The sequence below is a fragment of the Harpia harpyja genome, chromosome 15, assembly GCF_026419915.1.
Source record: "Harpia harpyja isolate bHarHar1 chromosome 15, bHarHar1 primary haplotype, whole genome shotgun sequence".
In the NCBI taxonomy this organism is placed as follows: domain Eukaryota; kingdom Metazoa; phylum Chordata; class Aves; order Accipitriformes; family Accipitridae; genus Harpia; species Harpia harpyja.
The window spans coordinates 31,232,942-31,248,227 of NC_068954.1; the positions used below are offsets into that span (position 1 = coordinate 31,232,942).

The following is a 15,286-nucleotide window of genomic DNA, read 5'->3' on the forward strand; positions in this document are numbered from 1 at the left end:
CCCCGCCCCGCCCCGCCCCCCCCGCCCCCCCCCCCGCGAACGTCACCGCCGCCGCGATGGCGTCACCGGGAGCGGCGCCGAGCGTCACCGGGGGGGGGGGAGGCGGGCCGCGCGCCCACGTGGGAGGGGATCCCCGCCCCCGGCGGGGTCAGGGCGGGGGGAATCCCCACGCGGGGCCGCCCACATTCCCCCCCCCCCCCCCGGGTCCCCCCGCTTTCCCCGGGACCGGCCCCCCCACCCCCGCCCCGGCCCCCCCCACCCGGGACCGCCCCCCCCGCCCGCTTCCCCTTTCGTTCTCCCTTCGCCCCCCGCAGCCCCGGACCGACCCCAGAGAACGGCGGCGCGGAGGGGGCGGCCTCGGACCGGACCCGGTACCGGGACCCCCGCCGGACCCGGGCGCTCCCCGGATCGGAGGGGACACCGGGCCCCCCCCACCCGCCCCGGCCCCCGGGATCCCCGGTGACGTCACGCGGCACCGGCCGGGCCGCGCTGCGTAGGAGCCGGGGGCGCCTCCGGGTACCGGGGCGGCGCGGGGAGGAGGAGGTGCCGGTGCGGGAGGGGGGGGGGGGGCTGTCCCGATACGGCCCCGGGAGACGGGGTGGGGGGGGGTGGGGAAATCCCTGCCCGGTGCGGGGCCAGGGGGGGCTGGTCCGGGGGTTCCCTGCCCGGTGGGGGCTCCCGGGGCCGGTGTGTGTGGGGGGTCGCTTTATAGACCCCGGGGTCCCGGTACAGAGCCGGGGGTCTCCGTGCAGCCGGCCCGGCCCCGTGGGGGTCCCGGTGCGGGGAGGGAGCGGGGGGGGGGGACACACACACGACACGTCCCTGTCTCCGGGGCCCGTCCCGCGCGGTCCGTACCTGGGGGCGGCGGTGCCCGCCCGGCCCGGCGCGGTGCGGTGCGGTGCCGGTGGCGGAGCCGGGCGGCGGCGCAGGTGCTCCCGGCCCCGCGTGATGTCAGCGGCCGCCGCCGCCCCCTCCGCCGCGCGGGACGCGCCGCCATTTAAAGGGACCGCGGCCCCTCATGGCGGCCGGGGGGGGGAAAGGAGAAGGTGGCTGGGGGCAGCCCCGCACCGGGGCCGCGCCACGCTCACCCCCCCCCCCCCCCGGCTGCAGCCCTTGGGGGGACAGACCGCCCCCCCCCCAGCTCCGCCCGTGAGCCCCCGGTGTAGGGGTTCGGCCCAGCCCCACGGCGGGGGGGGGGGGGGAGGCGGGGTCTTGGTGTCCCCGGGGCGCGGCCGGGGCCGGGGCCGCAGCCCCGCACCGAGGAGGGCAGGGCCGGGCCGGCGAGGCCCCCCGGGACCCCGCGGACAAAGCCGCAGCTGCCGGGGCCGCAGCCGGCCCCGGGGCACCTCTTTGTGCTGCAAAATGGTGGAGCCGGAACCGGGGGGGGGGGGGGGGGGGGGGCGGGGAACGGGACGACGACAGACAGACAACGGGAGCAGCGTTCGCCCCCCGGCACGCAAAGGGGGATCGCTCCCAACTCCTGGGGACCCCCAGGACCGAGGGTCCCTGCACTGCCGGCAGCAGCTGAGCCCAGACCCCAGCACAGCCCCTCATCATGCCCGGCCTGCTGCCCCCCCATCCCACAGTGGAGGGGAGCCCAGCGCAGGGGGGGCCGGTGGGAGCCCAGCCTCCCCATCCCACAGGCAGGGGGGGGCTCGCAGGACCCCTGCCCCCCCCAGGAACAGGAGCCGCAGCACACAGGGCCCTGGACTGTTTTCAGTGATGTTTTATTGGAAACGTTAAATACTGGGGGTCCGGCCCCAGGTGGAGCCGGGAGGGGGGGGCAGCACAGGGGCCGGGGGGGGCCCTCCTCACGCATGCTCTTCGGCCAGCTTCTCCGCCTTGGCCACCGCCTCCTCGATGGGCCCCACCATGTAGAAGGCCTGCTCCGGGAGGTGGTCGTATTCACCTGGGGGGAGACGCCACGTCAGGGAGGGGAGCGGGGTTGCCAAGCCCAGCCTGGGCTCCCCTGGGTCCCCGGCTTCCCCCACGCCCAGCCCGGGGTCCCCCCCGGGGGCCATCTTACCTGCCAGGATCTGCTTGAAGCCCTTGATGGTCTCCTTCAGTGGCACGAGCTTGCCCATGTGGCCGGTGAAGACCTCGGCCACCTGGAAGGGCTGCGACAAGAAACGCTGGATCTTGCGAGCCCGGGCCACCGTCAGCTTGTCCTCTTCAGAGAGCTCGTCCATGCCCAGGATGGCGATGATGTCCTGCAGGGACTTGTAGTCCTGCGGGGAGAGATGGGGGGTGAGCGGCCAGTGCTGGGCTTTGCGCCCCCAGCCCCAGCATCCCCGTGGGGGGCTGCCCCGGCCCCCTCACCTGCAGAATCTTCTGCACGCCCCGGGCCACGTCATAGTGTTCAGGGCCCACAATGTTGGGGTCCATGATGCGGGAGGTGGAGTCCAGCGGGTCCACGGCCGGGTAGATGCCCAGCTCAGCGATGGCGCGGGACAGGACAGTGGTGGCGTCCAAGTGAGCGAAGGTGGTGGCAGGGGCAGGGTCGGTCAAGTCGTCAGCCGGCACGTAGATGGCCTGGGGAGGCGGGAGGGGACGGTGGGCCCGAGGCAGGCGCTGCGGCTTCCCCGGCGCGGCAGGGCCAGCCCTGCCCTCACCTGCACCGAAGTGATGGAGCCCTTGCGTGTGGTGGTGATCCTCTCCTGCATGGTGCCCATGTCGGTGGCCAGCGTGGGCTGGTAGCCCACAGCGGAAGGGATTCTCCCCAGCAAGGCTGACACCTGGGAGGAAACAGAGCCCGTGAGAGGCTGCGCAAGGCAGGGGGCCAGGCGTCCCCTGCAGAGCGCAGCCTGACCACCACCGCGCTCAGCCCCAGGAGCCAGCACGCCAGCGGCCCCACGCCGAGCACAGACCTCTGAGCCAGCCTGGGTGAAGCGGAAGATGTTGTCGATGAAGAGCAGCACATCCTGACCCTCCTGGTCCCTGAAGTACTCGGCCACCGTCAACCCTGTCAGAGCCACTCTGGCACGGGCGCCCGGGGGCTCGTTCATCTGCCCGTAGACCAGGGCGACCTGCGGGCCAGACCCAGGTGTCAGTACGGCACGGCTCTGCCGCCGGTGCTGCCAGGACCCCACCCAGCCCCCTGGGGAGACCCAGCGCACCTTGGAAGTGGCGTCTTTCAGGTTGATGACCCCAGACTCGATCATCTCATGGTACAAGTCGTTGCCCTCACGGGTTCGCTCCCCCACGCCAGCAAACACTGAATAACCACCGTGGGCTTTTGCCACGTTGTTGATCAGCTCCATGATCAGCACTGTCTTGCCGACACCAGCACCTCCAAACAAACCTGGGAGGGAACAGGAGTCCTGCTCAACCCTAAGCTGATCCAGCTGCCCCCGGTGTCTCCCTTCACCTCTTTCCTCCTCAGATCAAGAAACGTTGCTTCAGAAAGCTCAGAAGAACGAAAGTCAAATAGTTACTCATCAGTGAAGGAAACTGCTGCAGAGGGACCGGTCCCAAGCCTCAGCGGGGCTGGCAGGGTGCCCCCCTCCCCAGACACCCACCCTTCCTCTGCAGGCAATGTACCGATCTTGCCGCCCTTGGCGTAGGGAGCCAGCAGGTCCACCACCTTGATCCCTGTCACCAGGATCTCCTGTTCAACGCTCATCTCCACAAACTCGGGGGCTTCGGCATGTATAGCAGCAAACCTGCAACAGAAGGCGGAGAGAAATGGAGCTGAGCAGCTGAAGCGAGACCCTCGGTCAGGGTGCTGGCAAGAGACCACGCAAGTGCAGTCCCTGCTCACGACCCAGGAGAACAGGAGCATGGCAGGAACGTGCCGCAGCCCTGTTCACTCACGTGTCTGCTACTCCAGAACCCATGCCCCCACCTCCAGACCCCACGTGACATTGGCTCCTGGCCCGTAGCATCACTCACTGTTTTGTGGTGATGGGGCCCCTCTCGTCAATGGGTTCCCCGATGACATTCATGATCCTGCCCAGGGTCTCGGGGCCGACGGGGATGCGGATGGGCGCACCGGAGTCCAGCACCTTCTGTCCTCTCACCAGGCCTTCTGTCCCATCCATGGCGATTGTGCGCACCGTGTTCTCCCCTGCCAAAGCCCAAGGACAGCATCACAGCAGCGTCCTCGAGCTGACCCTGGGGACAGCTGCCGGTGGCTTCCCCAGGCCCTGTCAAGGGAACAATCTGCTGGGAAGAGGACCGAGAGGAGCAGCAGGACCCAAGAACAAAATAGCGCAGAGAAAAACCGAGCCCAGGCCACACTCAGACTGCAGCCCTGCAGGCCGGAACCCTCCAGCAGCCATTTTCCTCCTCCTCAGATTGAAATCCGTGGCTTCAGCAAGCTCAGGAGAACGAAAGTCATCAAGACGCATCATCACAGGAGGACCCTCTCCCACCCCCTACAGCCCTCCTGCGGCAGATGCTCACCCAGGTGCTGAGCCACCTCCAGCACCAGCCGGGTCTCCCTGCCCTGCACCTCGAGGGCGTTGAGGATGGGGGGCAGCCCCTCATCGAACTGCACGTCCACCACCGCACCGATGACGGCCACGATGCGGCCGGTGGTCGAGCCAGCCTTGGCGGCGGGGGCTGGCTGGGCTGCATAGTCCCGTCCTGCGGGAGAGGGGGAAAGAGAGGGACGAATCAAGGTCGGCGGGAGAAGGGGCAGCTCCGGCCTCCCAGGTGCCTCGGGGGTGCGGAGCTGGGGCTCCCCTGCGGTGTGCCCAACACCCCGGCACCCCCCCGGTGCACCCAGGACCCCCGCCACCCCCCCCGGTACACCCACGACCCCCGGCAGCCCCAGATTCCCCCGCCATGCGCCCAAGCACCGCTGCTCCCCTCCACACCCCGGTGGCGCGGCCCATCCCCTCGCCTTGACCACGTAGCCTGGCCCGGCCCACCCCGGTAACGGGGCCCCCCGCGCCCCTCGCCCCCGCAGGCCCCAAGGTGACCCCGCGGCCGCCCCGCACTCACGCGCCCCGGCGGCAGCGGCCGGGCCGGCCCCGCGGCTGAGAAGCAGCGGCAGGAGGTCGCGGCCCGGCCCGGCCCCGCAGCGCAGCAGCGGCCGAGCGGCGGCGGCGGCGGCGGCCGAGCAGCGACCCGCGAGCCCCAACATGGCGGCGCCGACTGAGCCCCGCGCCCCGCCCGCCCCACACGGCCCCCGCGGGGCGGGCCCGCCCGCACGTCACCCGCTGCCGCGCGCTCCCATTGGTCGCCGCCCTGAGCCGCACCGTCCGCGTTCGCTCTCCCGTTGGCCGGGCTTGTCCGGGCGCTCGCTTTCCACCTCCTCGTGATTTGGCCGCAGCTCTATCCGTCAAGGAACGTCACGAATTGATAGGGCGGGATTGGCGGGAAGGGGCGGGACCCGACCGACGAGCCGCCGGAAGCAGCGGCGCACGTGTTCCGCGTTTGTCCTTGGGGGCAGGCGCCGTGACCGCGGGCCCGGGCCGCGCCGCCCGCCGGCCCCCCCCCCGCGGCCAACGCCGCCGTCTCCCGGGCTCACAGCACCGCCCAGCACCCCCCCTCCACAGCACCGGGCCGGCCCCGCGTCCCGTTTCCCCCCAGGCACCCACCCACGGGCGAGAGGCCCGCCCCAGGCGCGGGTGGGTGAAGGCGGGGGCCAGGCAGGAGGAAAGCCAGGGAGTCTTCAACAGTTTATTAGAAAGAATGCAGACATTAAAAAAATCCCCGCTGCTCTGAACATAAATTGAGGTTTTTCAGCCCGGTTCGAAGCCGCCCACGCGCGCCCAACGTCCCTCACTCGCTCCCACACCCACAGTGCAAATACGGTTTGGTCTAAACGTACAGATTGACAAGCAACAACGTACAGCCGCTCGCACCCCGGAGGAGGAGGTGTAAAGCTTTAGGGTCAAACGGTACCAAGGGATGGGGTCCAGCCCCCCACCCCAGGCCGGGGCACGCGGCTCGGCATTAAACACCAAACGAGGAGAATTTTGTTTCCTTTTCAATACAAACTTTAGTGGAACAGACCTGAAGACACCACAGAGGTACTGCACATCGCCTGCTGAATCTGGCGAGCCACTGACAACATCCGTGTTACAGCCAGTTTTGTTCCCGGTACAAACGTACAATTTCAGGCCGCGGAGGGGAAAAAAAATGCTCATTTACCACTTGGTGTGAATTCAGGATTCTCCCATTGTAATTACATCTGCTACGAGGCAAGGAGGCTCTGTAAACTTTATTGCAACTGTTCTGTATCGATTGCCTACACCTCAATTGGTTATTTTTATTTTTTTTTTTGGAAGTCTGGAAAACGGTTCATGCATAACGTTATTGCCTCTCATGGCTTAGGACCGCCCCGTGCAATGGTACACACCTACCATCAGTGAAGCCATTTAAAATGGACTGAAAATGGGTTAAAGGATGCAGGATCTCCCTTTAGGGCTATCAACTCAGGAATTCTTATCTCAATTATGAAATGTTGTGATGAAGTTCTTTCCCCAAACCCTGAAGACGACAGTTTTCCTTACTCCAGATCTGGCATTTCTGGAGAGAAAGAGAAGAGCATTAGTGGGTTGGTTTTGTTTGTTTTTTAAAAAGCTACCAGGAACCCGACTGTACCACAAGGGACACCAGCAAGAAGATCCAGCCCTCAACCAAGAAGGACACAGGGCAGTTCAAGGCCTCTGACCTCACCCTGGTTCTTCACAAGGAAGATCCCTGCTCGCAGCACTGGCTGTGCACAGGAGTTAATCGAGCAGAGCCAGCACCACCGACACTGATGCCCCATGCGCATGCCTGCTGCTCAAAGCCAAAGCCTCCCCAGGACTACAGCTGGCTGGGAAGGTCAAACTGGTATTTCATGCTTGTGTGGAAAGGCTTTCACCGGATTATACTGTCTCATACCACTCAGGCAAGGCACTGGCATTAGCTCGCAGCCCAGGCTCAGCGAGACTGACAGGACAGAACATCTGCTGGCTCTGCTCAGGGCTCTCACTCAGCTAGGAGCATTCAGCAAGCACTCACACTGCTGCACAGCACACAGAAACAAACGAGAACACCAACTTACTTTCGTCATCGCTGTCTGGTGAGTCCTGGAAAGAAGAAGAAACATTAACTGGAGCAGACTGCACTTGAATGCACTTTTTCCCTCTACCACCAACCCAGCAGACGAGCTGCCACTTCCAAAGTCTAGTATCCAGCATGCTTTCCATCAGAGCTGGTATTTTGAGGGGAGGAAGATGACTTTGCCAGGTGACATCATTTGTCCAGATAAAGTTTGGTGCTATTTAAGCTTTTAACAGTGCTGAAGAAGGAATGCAAGTTTGACTTCAGCAAGCAGCAACGGATGTGCAGGGCACTGAGCCAGCCCTGCACATATTTACCACAAACAAAGTACTTACATCATCTGCCCCATCTACTTCTGGCAAGTCTACGTCGTCATCTCCGCCCATGTTGTTCATCATCTGTTCCAGAGAGATAATAGCCATGTTACAGGGTGAAGCCAACCACGCTCGCTACCTGAACTTGGGGAGCACAGTAAAAATCTAAAAATAACTTAAAATTGTTAACAACCAACAGCCACCAGTTGTTTTGACAAATCAGCTGCACCTATGCAGAAATTATAAGGAGCATGCAAAAAAAATTCAAATTAATTGCCTTGCAAACCAACCAGTGCACTGAGTCAGTGCCGGCATCTACAATGGGACATACATTCCTTTCATATCTGACAGCAAAGACAAACTGGTCATCTCACTGCCATGCCAACAGCCTGCAGCTCAGGTTAAAGCCAGCAACAGCTGTGCCTCAGCGAACCAGCAGAGACTGCACCAAAACCAGCGGCCAGGGCAGCACCACAAGGAGGAACACCAAGGAAGACTACTCTTCCTACAGCTGTCAGTCCCTGCATGCCTACACACGGCCTGGAAGGAAACCCAAGCCTCCAGGTACTCATCTTCCTGTACCTCAGAAAAGCGATCAAAATTGGACATGTCTTCATCTGAATCATCTTCCCAGTCTTTCCAGTTGTTGAAGTCCACACTGAGCCAGTTGAGCTGCACATCAACACAAGAAGTTACTTAAGGACAAGCGAGTAACAAGCTGTTACTGTCAGAAAAGGAAGGTTAATAAGAAGTGCCATTCTGATCAGAAGCACAGTTAAGTGACCCATTAACTGCTACATAATTTAAACATGACCCAAATATTAAACAAAATTAAAAACCAGGGGAAGCAGCAGGCACTGCTGCCCTGGCCATCACAGAGCCCAAACCCACCTTTGCCCTCTCTTTTGTTAACCTTGGCCATGCCTGACCAGATTCTCCTTTTCGTAAACAACACAAGATAGATCTGTCTGTTCTTTTATGCTTTGATTCCTGAAAAAGCAGAGAGTAAGTATCTGTTAGTATAATCATCACAAACTTCATCAGGAACCGCTTCTATTAAACTAATTTGTCTTAAGCTATCAGCTTATTCTTTGTCCTGAAAAACACTGTCCAGAGATGCTTTCACATTTTGCTCTTACAGTCTAAGGAACAATTTGCCCACCATACTGGAAGCAGCCTAAAGAATGGACAGTACTTTTCAGGATACAGCACTAAGAATACAGGAAGAGGAGAGTCAAAAGGATACTTACATTTGGATCAATATTATTAAAAAGGTCAATTTCATTTAAATGTTTAAAGTTATCACTTCCTCCAAGACAACTGTTAAGAGAACAAAAATGTTTGTGTTTAGCACAAAACACCTTATAGAACAAATATGCTTCATTAACAGAACTCACTACTTTTAAGAAAAATGTCATCTAATCAGTATCAGCAGAGCCTTTAGATATCACCCCATGCCTTTCAGCTTAGGGAAGGCCCAAGGTACTTACCTGAATGTAAGTTTGGATTTTTCAAAATTTACATTAACATCTTTACTGTCTTCAACGCAAAATTCAATAAAGACATAGTCCCTTCGGTCGTACCACTTCGCAGAAGCAGGCTGCCTGTGAAAAGACCATTTAAGAGAAGTTCAAATCAAGTTTTGTATATCTTTCATCAATATTGAAAAAAAAAAATTTTAAAACTCGCCCTTCCATGCTGCCAATAAACTTAACACTGGCCTTCTTGTGTTTCTCCCGATACACAACTTGAGCAGTTTGATTTTTTTTTTTTAATTGCATTTCAAGAAGCTCAACTAAAAGACTTCCTGTTCTTAAAAGCTGCATTACTAGCTTATTATCAATCATCTTGAAAAGATGCTTAAGGCTGAAAACAGTTTTGAAGAATAAAGAGATACAATGTGTTCGGTGCATAACACCTCCCAAAAGCTCACCCTGATGTTCCTTGAAGAAGCTATCAAAACCTCTGAGACTGAAACAAATGTTACAGCAAATCAAAATGACGACAAACTTTCAAGATGAGCTACTACAGATGATGGCAAGATTTCAGTCACGTCTAACTGCTACGCAGGCAGACTTCATTATGCTTTTTTTCACCCAAAGAATTAAAACCCCAAGCACAACCACTGAAAAGCCCACTTTTTTGGACACTGATACTACTAAAAAAATGGACCCTTCAACAAATTTGCTATGAGTAAGACCCAGCTGAAGTCAGTACAGGTACGAGGGCTGAAGAATCACTGTTCTGACTTCTTGCTACAACCTTCGACATATAGACTTTACCTCTCACACTCTTTGGTATCCTCCTGGCTTTCCACAAACACCACAACAAGCAACAGCCTGTCCAGGGCACCAGAAAACGCTGCAGGGCTCCTGACCAACTCTTGTGCATTTCCAGTTCTACAGTGAGAACTCACCTGCAATGCTCAAGTGCGGCCATACTTGATCAGCTGGTGAAAGCAATCCCGGCTTGGCACGCCTCGGCCTCGGCCACGGCCAACACCACCCCCCCACCCCCCCACCCCGCTTTCAGTTATTCTCCTGGCAACGCAGGCCAAGCCCACAACTGAACGTCTGCATTCCAGGAGAAAGCAAACAGCCACCCAGCACGAGCTGCTGTTGCTAAGGCACAGAAGACCACGGGTGCTTCTCACACTTCGGCTATCTTCCAGAGGTGCAAGGTCAAAACTGGGATTTCATAGCTAATGCCCCTGCAGAGAAGACCATGAAGACCTACCTGCAAGTTGGACTGAAGTTAAATGCTCTGAGCTGAATGGTCACCTACCATATCATCTGTTGCGACTACACTGACTACAGGAAGCTAAAGCACACGAGGACACAAAAAAGCTAATGTTCCTATCTGTACATGACAGAGTGGCTTCCACTTCACACACTGAGGAGCGGACATTTGGCCTCAGTACTGCACTCTAAGAATTACAGCACAGTAACCTGACAAAAGAATAATTAACTTTTCAGAATGTTTATTAAAGTGAGCACTGCTAAGCTTTCAGAACAGATTTTGACTCACCTGATCATCAATTGATTCAATTCTTAGTATCGAACCATGACACATTTAGTAAAGTTACTTACTGAGAGCTGCACCATCCCCCCAAAGAAACCCTGCTCCCTTGCCCCATGGCTTATTCCTACCCTGCTCCCCCTACCCCTGTACCTGCAGGACGATCCGAATCAGGACCCAGCCCAGGCCTGGCTGAAACCCAGACCAGCCAGCTTTGAGCTCCATCAGCACTACCAGTACTTTGCAATTCAGCTGTACAAACACTGGCACCAGCTCAAGGAAAGGCCAGTACAGCAGCAGAAGTGGCCACGACTGCCTCTTCCAGCATTAGCACCCATTACAAGTGCAGAAAATGTCTGATCAGAGGCCAGTAATGCAGCATTTAACTTCCAAGAACATAAAAAACAAGTGGTTTCTGAATGCAACCTTTCATTTCCAGCAAGATACTGTCCCACCGGGTGAAAACCTAACGCTTTCCCTTTTAGCAGCATTTTTCAGGCTAAGGCATCTACTTATTCAGGTAAAGTACAGCAATAGCAGAGCAGCAATTTTCTTACCATGGTATTTTTAATTCCTTATTGGACACAAGTTCCCTTTTCTAATAGGGACTGAAAGACTCTCAGAGTAAAAAAAAAAAAAGATGAGAAATGACCTGCTCTGCTCCCTCTGTGTCTCTCTGCATTTTGGAACTGCACAGCAGCCATTTCTCATGCTGCTGGAAGACAAGAATCCCACTGCATGGAACTTGGTATATCACTCAAATGCACTGTTATCAGAACAGAAATCTCAGTGTCCCTGCCCATGATGATGCAGGGGCTCTGGCTGAATAGCATTAACACTTCGCAAACATTTTCAATGTCAATGGAGATATCTCCAGCCTTCCCAGGGAGCTGCACGCATTCCTCAGTCTTGTAGCTTTGGTTTGGCCATGACCTCAGTATCTTTGCCAAGATCAGGGGGTTTGAGGCACCAACAGCCTGTTCATAGCACTTTGAAAAAATCTTACTGAACTGTCCTAGAACTGAAGGAAACTTGCATGCATCTGAGCTCCAGAGAGGAATGAAAGAGACCAAAGAAAATTTACTAGAACATAATTCACATTTCTAACACTAAACATATGCTGCCTCCCCAGATATTTAGTACTTACCACCCTGAACGTGCCTACTGTAATTAAAGCTATGCTGGAGTTGCCTCTCTCTCTCTTTTCACCTGTTTTTTCAAATCTCTCATCCTCCCAAAGGTAGAATGCAAGCCTTCCTTTGGCCCTCTGTGAAGTGCTTTAGTCAGGACTCACCATTCAAACCAGTAATGCAGGATACGTTGGAACTGCTAACTAAAGTTACAGATGAGACGGAAGTTGCAGCTAATTTGCGTTGCCTGCCTACGCGGAGATTCCTAGGCGACAACCGCACACGCAGAAGCCAATGGTAAGGCGTGCACGTGCTCAGAGCACTTCAGAGAGATGGTTCCCCTACACCCACAGAAAATCTTCTATTTTCTCTCAGGCACTGAGAAACACTGCCAGGACTCATAAGCGTAGTTACTTGTTACACGGAGAGCCTAATGTTTCTTCCTTCTTGCTCAACCAAACTAATCCCAGGTGACCTCAGCCTTGCGCCAACAGCACCAACCTGAGTATGTGCTTTGGTTATGTATGGTCCCCACGTCCTAATGGGATTTAGACTTCTCTGAAACAGAGAACTTAATTTAAACGTGCTATATTCCATGTAGCAATAAACCACAGCAGACTTAGAGCAGCATACAGCCCAGGGAACAAGTTGCCTGCATTCCACATTCAGCAAGAATTTCTTCCATCCAATCTACACTTGCTGCCACCTGTGCGTTTTGGTGACTTCCTAAACGGCCACGGCCACCACGCATCTGCGTCTGACTGCCTCGTCTAGTCATCACATTCACAAGACAATCGTGGCAATGGTACTGTATAACAGGTTCTAGAAGCTTCACAGCAGCAGTTTCCCACTGATGGGCGACGTGCACGCTCAGCTTCACGCAAGAGACCTCACTGCTCTGTCAAATCCACGGGGGCTCTGCAGTGGGTTGCCCACAACACCAGGAGCCGCAGTTCGGGCGCAGATGCCCCAGTCTCCAGCTTAACCACAGGCACCAAAGCAGCTTCTTACATGCTGTACTCACAAGCTGAATCCCAAGTCTTACTATCTGTGGCTCGGCACGACTCAAGAAGTTTCCAAACCTGCCCTTGTGCTTCCTCGTCCACTCCGTAGACTGCATCTATTGGAAGCCCGCCTTTGTTTCCTAGAAGGTATCCTGACAATTCCTACAGTTTGAGGACACTGCAAAAGTCATCTGCTGAACAAGATTTTCAGCCCCAGACAGCAGTGACAAATCTGTTTTACATAACTAATTTTGCTTTCATTTATATACCCTGGAAAGGCGCTCTTTTTAATTAAAAAACCCCCTAGTATCAGACTATGAGGATAGACAATTGTAAGTGGGATGTAGTAGCACTGTAGTTTCAAGATGATGTATTCTACAGACATTAAACGAAAAGCTCCCAGCTTTATTACATCCTTCTCGCTTTCAGTCACATGAAGATGAAGCAGCCCTACAAGCTTTCCTCAGTACCTGTGGCAGACCAGCCTTTCTGACAAACGAAAACCTCAGAAAAGCGCTACCACCTCCACCTTCAGTCATTTAAGCCAAACACGTGGAAATCCAGACTGTCAGCAGTCAACGCTGCCATCAGTGTCAGGGGCAGCGCGCCTCTTCCCTAACAGCCAGATTTCGCTCTTAAAAGCATCACACTGCAAAGTTCAGCTCCTCTTCCATTTGCACGGCTAGAGAACCCTCATGTCGACTGGAGCTCTGTCACAAACAGCATATACCGGTTTTGGGTCACTGAGGCAGCCTCAATAGAATTACAACGAAGCCAGCTAATTAGGACTCCCCAGCATGGCATGAGCACTCCAGCAGCATCAAGGCACGCTGGAGTGCAGGTTTCCACTCAGGATACACAGGAGGCCACGCGAGCCGCACTCAGAGAAGAAATCCAGCCATTCGGCTCCTCTCCCCTTCCAGCAGCGGCTCACCTCCCACGAGGCAGCGTGGCCGAGGGCAGGCTCGGCGCCCGGCTCTGCCCGCTCCCCCCGTGGCACCCCAAGGACGGCAGTGGGGAGGTTTTCCGAGGGGTGCTCCTGCGCCCGCACGTGCTTCGAAGCGGCGTCTCTTCACTATTACCCATGTTTTACATGGCAAGGTGAAAGCTCAGAAGCAGATTTGCACATCTGCACGTTACAGGCAGCGGAAGGCTTTACTTACCGGGAATTTTTCGCGGTTTTAGCCACTACCGTTTGGTGGACGCCAGTGCCGACCGAACCACGGAGCAAAGCTCCACACCCCCGCTTCGGGAGTCCCCCGCACCGGCTGCAAGCTCGGCCCTACCCGCCAAGGGAAGGGCCCGGACCGGCTCAGCCCCGCTCGTTTCCCACTCCCGGGACCCGCAGCCCGGCGCGGGGGCGGCAGATCCGCGCCCCGCTCCCTTTAGACCGGGGCAGAAACGGACAAACCCGGCGCGACTTCAGCCGCCGAGCCGGGGCCGCCCGGCCCGCCGCCATTCCCCCCCCCTCCGCCCGCACCACCGGGCCGGCCGCCCGAACGTGCGAAGTTCCTCGGGGCCGCGGCAGCGGGACCGGCCAAGGTCACCACGCGGGCCGGCGCCGGCGGGAACCCGCGCCCCGCTTCGCGTTCCCTCGGCCCGCCTCCCGCCGCCGAGCGCGGGCTCCCGCGAACAGCGTCCGCCGGCGGGAAGGCACCGCGCCGGGCCGGGCCGGGCCGCGCCGCGCGCCCCCGCCGCTCCCCACCCCCGGGCCTCACATGGCGAACGGCTGCGGCTCCGGCTGGCGCTCCTGGGGGAGGGGGGGGGGCCCGGCTCCGGGTCCGGCTCTAGGCGGCGGCGGCGCAGGCGCGGGCGGGCAGGGCCGTGGCTCCGGTCGGCGGCGGCGGCGGGCTCGGGGCTCGGCGCGGCCTCACTCCCACAATGCCCCGCGCGCTCGGGCAACGGCGGCGCCCAGCGCTGGTGACGCAGCAAAATACCCGCCGCGCCGCCTCCCGCCGCCGCCGCTGCGCATGCGCGCCCTCCGCCGGCGGCCTCTGGCGCGCGGAGCCGCCCGCCCCGCCCGCCCCCCCTGCGCGCGCGCCCGCTCCCTCCTCCCTTCTAGCAGCTTCTCGCCGCGCAGGCGCGTTGGAGACCCGCCCGCCCCGGGGCGGAGCCGGCGGTTGCCGTGGCGACGGGGCAGCCCCCGGAGCCGGCGGAGCGGGCCCGGGTCTCCGCCGGGCCGGGCCCTTCACCACCCCCCCGCCTCTGCGGCGCGGGCACCGGCGGCGCCTCGCCCGCACGGCCCCGTCCTCGGGCCTGTTGCCAGCTGGGCCCCATCGCCGGGCCCGGGCCGGGCCCCGTGGCCCGCGGAGCCCTGGCTGCACCCTCGGAGTCCGTGCCCGGCGGAGCCCACCTCCGACCCGCCCCGCGATCGGTTTTATTCTCTCGGGCCCGCCCAGAGCTGCCTGGTACCGGAAGGTTTTGGGCCCGCACCCCAGTGTCCGGGAGCACGCGCTGCCTGACAGGGCAGGGCCCGGGCCTGGGCCAGGGCCGGCCTTTGCCCAGCGCCCGCGCCAGCTGCCGAGCCCGCACCGTGCCGCCGTACCGGCCCCGAGCCCCCGGCACCGCCGCACAGAGGGACACTGGCGCTGGGCCTTCCCCAGACCATGCGTCTCGCCAAAATAAAAGAGGCAGCTTCGCCTGGGAGACGCGGTGATTCACGCCAAAGGCATCTCGGCATATCACAGGGAGCAGGGCCGCTGCGCAGAGCCAGCAGCCTTTGGGAACACGAAGCCAGCTGAGCAACCGGGTCGTAAAACCCCGGGCCAAATCGAAAGTTAAGTCCTGCTCATGCTGGCAGTCAGGAAACAGCCCGGGG

The 15,286-nt window shown here is 58.9% G+C and overlaps 2 protein-coding genes and 2 non-coding genes across 4 annotated transcripts; all 4 read right to left on the reverse strand.

Annotated features, from left to right (window-relative positions):
• Positions 1-1,711: 1,711 nt before the first annotated feature.
• On the reverse strand, positions 1,712-5,108 carry ATP5F1B (ATP synthase F1 subunit beta). The gene is made up of 10 exons (XM_052810158.1): positions 4,948-5,108; positions 4,405-4,587; positions 3,892-4,066; positions 3,541-3,662; positions 3,117-3,301; positions 2,868-3,026; positions 2,613-2,735; positions 2,320-2,532; positions 2,027-2,228; positions 1,712-1,909 (listed from the first exon to the last, which is right to left on the reverse strand). Exons 1-10 carry the CDS (start codon positions 5,087-5,089, stop codon positions 1,812-1,814), a joined length of 1,602 nt encoding a protein of 533 aa, XP_052666118.1. The 5' UTR covers positions 5,090-5,108; the 3' UTR covers positions 1,712-1,811.
• LOC128152265 (small nucleolar RNA SNORD59) lies at positions 3,374-3,447 on the reverse strand. Its single transcript, XR_008238579.1, has one exon. It is a non-coding gene; the product is annotated as a small nucleolar RNA SNORD59 (small nucleolar RNA).
• LOC128152266 (small nucleolar RNA SNORD59) lies at positions 4,287-4,361 on the reverse strand. Its single transcript, XR_008238580.1, has one exon. It is a non-coding gene; the product is annotated as a small nucleolar RNA SNORD59 (small nucleolar RNA).
• Positions 5,109-5,614: 506 nt separating the features above from the next.
• Positions 5,615-14,395, reverse strand: PTGES3 (prostaglandin E synthase 3). The gene is made up of 8 exons (XM_052810206.1): positions 14,187-14,395; positions 8,807-8,920; positions 8,567-8,636; positions 8,208-8,306; positions 7,899-7,988; positions 7,338-7,400; positions 7,004-7,028; positions 5,615-6,480 (listed from the first exon to the last, which is right to left on the reverse strand). Coding segments are annotated over exons 1-8 (483 nt in total). The 5' UTR covers positions 14,189-14,395; the 3' UTR covers positions 5,615-6,460.
• Between the last annotated feature and the right edge of the window lie 891 nt (positions 14,396-15,286).